This window comes from Rutidosis leptorrhynchoides, chromosome 3 (genome assembly GCF_046630445.1).
Source record: "Rutidosis leptorrhynchoides isolate AG116_Rl617_1_P2 chromosome 3, CSIRO_AGI_Rlap_v1, whole genome shotgun sequence".
Lineage (NCBI taxonomy): Eukaryota > Viridiplantae > Streptophyta > Magnoliopsida > Asterales > Asteraceae > Rutidosis > Rutidosis leptorrhynchoides.
In genome coordinates this window covers 454,039,298-454,044,644 of record NC_092335.1, presented here as the reverse complement: position 1 = coordinate 454,044,644, position 5,347 = coordinate 454,039,298, and the positions used below count along the sequence as shown (strand labels likewise).

The 5,347-nt window shown below is 34.4% G+C and overlaps 1 protein-coding gene across 1 annotated transcript; it reads right to left on the bottom strand.

Annotated features, from left to right (window-relative positions):
* Positions 1–617: 617 nt before the first annotated feature.
* On the bottom strand, positions 618–1,304 carry LOC139897990 (uncharacterized). Its single transcript, XM_071880708.1, has 2 exons — positions 1,012–1,304; positions 618–913 (listed from the first exon to the last, which is right to left on the bottom strand). The coding sequence occupies exons 1-2, from the start codon at positions 1,295–1,297 to the stop codon at positions 897–899; spliced, it is 303 nt and encodes a 100-aa protein (XP_071736809.1). The 5' UTR covers positions 1,298–1,304; the 3' UTR covers positions 618–896.
* Between the last annotated feature and the right edge of the window lie 4,043 nt (positions 1,305–5,347).

The following is a 5,347-nucleotide window of genomic DNA, read 5'->3' as shown; positions in this document are numbered from 1 at the left end:
ACGAGCTTCTTACCATCATAGATCGAACCATATCCATTAGGGTTCGGTTCCTCCTTTCGGAAACTCCATTAAGTTGGGGTGTTCCGGGTGGAGTAAGTTGTGAGATAATCCCACAACTCCTAAGATGATCTTGGAAGGCATCGCTTAGGTATTCACCTCCTCTATCGGTACGAAGTACCTTAATTGTCCTATTGAGTTGATTTTGTACTTCGTTTTGATATTCTTTGAATGCTTCAAACGTTTCGTCCTTATGTCTTAATAAGTAGACATATCCGAAACGACTAAAGTCATCAATGAAAGTAACAAAGTATCTTTCACCATTCCTAGTCATGGGTTTAAAGGGTCCACATACATCCGAATGTATTAATCCCAATAAATCTTTAGCCCTTTCATAGGTCCCTTTAAAAGGTGCTTTAGTCATCTTGCCTTGTAAACAAGATTCACATACTTCAAACGAATCCATTTCATTTGATTTCAAAAGTCCATTCTTTTGAAGTGTATGTATTCGGTTCTTGTTTATGTGACCAAGGCGACAATGCCATAAGTAGGAATCACTCAAATCCCTTTTGAGTTTCTTGGTGCTTGTATGGTACATTGAGCTACTAGATGATGTGTCATCATGAACCAATTCATAAATTCCATTTGAAGGTGAAGCCTTGAAATAGAATACATTATCTAAATAAATATGGATATCGTCATTAACAAAATTAAGATTAAAACCACATTGTTTCAAACGGGAAATGGAAATAATGTTTCGACATAAATCGGGTGCATACAAAACATCTTTCAAAATAAGTTCCAAGCCACTTGGAAGTTTTAACACAAAGTCTCCTTGAGCCTTCACTTGCACTTTGGCTCCATTACCCATGTAGAGACTTGATGTTCCCGTTTGCTTGCTACTTCTTTTGAACCCCTGCAATGAATTGCAAATGTGAGTTCCACATCCAGTGTCTAATACCCATGTATTAGAAGAAGTAATACTAAGCTCTATATATACCATATATATATTACCTGAGGTTTGCCCTGCATCCCTCTTCTCCTTCAACTCCTTAAGATAGATCGGACAGTTTCGTTTCCAATGACCCATTTCACCGCAACCGAAACATGGGTCTTCCTTGGGGTTTGCCTTCTCGGCTACCTTTTGTTTCTTAGCCTTGTTGATGGTTGAGGTAACCATCTTCCCCTTCCCTTTGCCTTGATGGGCGGGTCCTTTTCTCTTAGCCACCTTTGGCTTAGAGGTCTTACTTTTGGACCCACCTTGATCGATTGCTAACACGGGTAAAGCCCTTTTACCCATGCTAGTTTCCGCCGTTCTAAACATACCGTGAAGCTCACCTATGCTCTTATCCATCCCATTCATATTGTAGTTAATTACAAATTGATCAAACCTTTTTGATAGGGAGTTAAGGATAAGATCGGTGGCTAACTCATTTGATATGTTCAAGTTAAGACGGTTAGTACGATCAATAAGGCTTTTCATCTTAAGTACATAAGATGAAACCGATTGGGTATCGTCCATACGACAAGCATGTAGCGCCCGAACCGTTTCGAAGCGCTCGACACGTGCTTGTTGGAGGAACATCTCCTTCAATTGCGTTATCATGTCGTATGCACTATGGTGCTCGAAATCCTTTTGGAGTTCGGGTATCATAGTCCCAAGCATTAAGCATGAGACTTGAAGGGAGTCGTGGCAATACTTATCGTAAGAGGCCATTGCCTCCACATCATTCTCATCCGGTTGATCGGGAATGGGGTCCTCAAGCACATACATTTTATCCTCTTGTTTGAGGACAATCCGAAGATTGCGGAACCAATCCATAAAGTTGGTATGGTTGAGTTTGTCTTTCTCTAAGAGAGACCTTAATGATAGGTTGTTTAGGTTAAGTGGTGCATTTGGAATGTTGTTGTTATTATTGGCGGCCATCTACAAAATTAACAAAGTTCGTTTAAGTATCGATTTTAATTTAACATTCAATACCCTTTTAAATTTTAATTGACTTATTAAATATTAGAATCCAACGGTAAATCAAATTTCGGTTAGGTGACCTTTATCCCGTTATTTGATTTAGCTAGGTAGTCATTATATGACAATTGCAATCCTTTTGCAACTTCTAAGTTATGGGATCATGCAATCCTTTTGCATGGCATATTTATTCCATCAACGCCTATTTGTTCATCATGCTTCGGTGACCCTAAGTTCATGATTCCCAAATCAAGTCGTCCTACTTGTGTAAACATGTAGACTTAACATACAAGTGGTTAGGTGACCTTTATCCCACATGTATGCGAAGTGTACCTTATTCATATTAGTTCGCTCATGACGGTTAGGTGACCTTTATCCCATCAAGAGTTTCCTAATACGTCTAAGTGTTTCCACAAAAGGGATGGCGTTTAACTTGTTTGCCTTGTTAATAAGGGATTTTAAGTTTTCATTAATTCTAGTTTGAGAAAACATTTGCACCATACACCAACATGCATTTAGTGTACGGTTTATTTGAAAATCCATTTTCATGTTATGTAATAAAACCAATTTTATTACTTTGATATAAACCATTTTATATGTATGATCCTTATCATGTTCTTAATAACCGATTATTAATGTCCTTTTAGCCGTTTTTAATTAAACCATTTAAATTGACGTTTTGCATGTCGTTAATAATGTCAATTTTAACCAATTTAAATTGCCATTTTAGTTTGTTGTTAACTTGTGTGATTAACTTGTAGCATACAAACATACAATCCACATAATCATACAAAACAACCATGCATGCAAAATCATATGTTCACAATCAAGCCATTTTTGGTAGACATTTGTTTAGCCGAAAACAAATGCCACCGGTTAAGGGGTTATAACACAAAGTAGGAGGTTTTAACCTCCCACTTAATCTTGCATCCAAATGCTTCTTCATGTGTTCTTCAAGTCTTCATCATCTTCATCATTTTACAAAATATATCCTAATACATTTTGTCTAGAAAATGAAAATACAACCTAATCTATTTTACATACCAAATATAAAATAAATTACATAACAAAAGGAACAATTATTACACACCAAATTACATGAATATTACAACCACATGAATGAATTAATATTACATACCAAATGAATGAATTAATTCAACCACACATGCAACCATTCAAACAAAAGGCCAAGGCTTGATTGTGAACTTCAACATACAACAAAATGACCAAAATGGAGGAACCAAACCCAATTTTTGGAGCTTCCAAATTCGGCCAAGACATCAAACCACCCAAAACCAATAATTTTTGCATTTTATTATCATGCATGTACATAAAATGCAAAGTTATGGTGAGTTCAAAAACCATCTCGAAGCATATTTCAACAACTTCGGCTCTAGATACCATTGTTGGGATTTAACAAGTTCCATTATACATAAAACCATTTAAGAATCAATTAAAAAGTGGAAGCATGTAATTACCATTTGAACATGTTATGACTTTAACCAATTTAAAGTTAAATCCCAATTTGGATCAAGTTGTGAAACATGCTTACAAACTACAAGCAAGATAAGAGATTATACCTACTCCAAGCTTGTTGATGAGTGATGAAGATGATGATGATGAATGGAGCTCCAAAACAATGAAACCTCAAGTTGTTATACCCCAAACTTGTGCACCAACACCCTAGCTTTTGGTTAGGATTTACTTTACACTTGAAATGAGCTTGAAAAACTTGAAAATGAATCCCTTTGGCACCCACAAAGGCCACGGCCAACAGCTCTCTTTTGAGCAGAATTTTTCAAGTTGTTTTGATGTGTAATGTTATGTGTCTCTCTCTTTGGTCAAGGAGCATGCATGTATATGGAATGGGAATTGTATTTGACCAAGATGGAATCTTTAGCATGCTTCATCCAATTCCAAGACCACTCCCATCATTTTATAAAATAATACTTGACATATTTTATAAACTTGCATCTTTTATAAATTTGTTTAGTAAAATTAAATTTTATAAAACAAATTTTACAAACTTGCATTTTATAAATTATGTTACATTATTTATAAAACTAATAAAATTCCATACCATTTGTTATGTATACTTTATTTTATAAAACCAATTTATAAAATGCAACATAACATAATTAATTATTTAACCTATAAATAATTAAATCCATATTATATAAATTATTCCATAATTTATATATATATATATATACACATCAAGTAATATTTAAGAAAACCATTTTTCTTAAAGTTCAAGTGTCGCATATTTAATCAACGAACCAATCGTTAAGATCAAAATACAATTAAGGTGTCGGTAAGCTTGTTATTGGGTATGACCCGACTTGGATCAAAACATATTAGCCACGTTAATTTAATATGTCTCTCGGGCATATGAAATACCTTCAGAGAATACATGCAGGTTTTATAAATGATTTACAAAATAGACACAAGTACGTGAAACTACATTCTATGGTTGAATTATCGAAATCGAATATGCCCCTTTTTATTAAGTCTGGTAATCTAAGAATTAGGGAACAGACACCCTAATTGACGCGAATCCTAAAGATAGATCTATTGGGCCTAACAAACCCCATCCAAAGTACCGGATGCTTTAGTACTTCGAAATTTATATCATATCCGAAGGGTGTCCCGGAATGATGGGGATATTCTTATATATGCATCTTGTTAATGTTGGTTACCAGGTGTTCACCATATGAATGATTTTTATCTCTATGTATGGGATGTGTATTGAAATATGAAATCTTGTGGTCTATTATTATGATTTGATATATATAGGTTAAACCTATAACTCACCAACATTTTTGTTGACGTTTTAAGCATGTTTATTCTCAGGTGATTATTAAGAGCTTCCGCTGTCGCATACTTAAATAAGGACGAGATTTGGAGTCCATGCTTGTATGATATTGTGTAAAAACTGCATTCAAGAAACTTATTTTGTTGTAACATATTTGTATTGTAAACCATTATGTAATGGTCGTGTGTAAACAGGATATTTTAGATTATCATTATTTGATAATCTACGTAAAGCTTTTTAAACCTTTATTGATGAAATAAAGGTTATGGTTTGTTTTAAAATGAATGCAGTCTTTGAAAAACGTCTCATATAGAGGTCAAAACCTCGCAACGAAATCAATTAATATGGAACGTTTTTAATCAATAAGAACGGGACATTTCAGTTGGTATCCGAGCGTTGGTCTTAGAGAACCAGAATTTTGCATTAGTGTGTCTTATCGAGTTTGTTAGGATGCATTAGTGAGTCTGGACTTCGACCGTGTTTACTTGAAAAATGATTGCTTAACAAATTTTGTTGGAAACTATATATTTTTAACATGTGAATATTATGTGATATATTAATCTCTTAAC

Coding starts and splice junctions, on each gene's coding strand:
- LOC139897990 (XM_071880708.1), bottom strand. CDS start 1,297: ATGGGTAAAAGGGCTTTACCCGTGTTAGCAATCGATCAAGGTGGGTCC.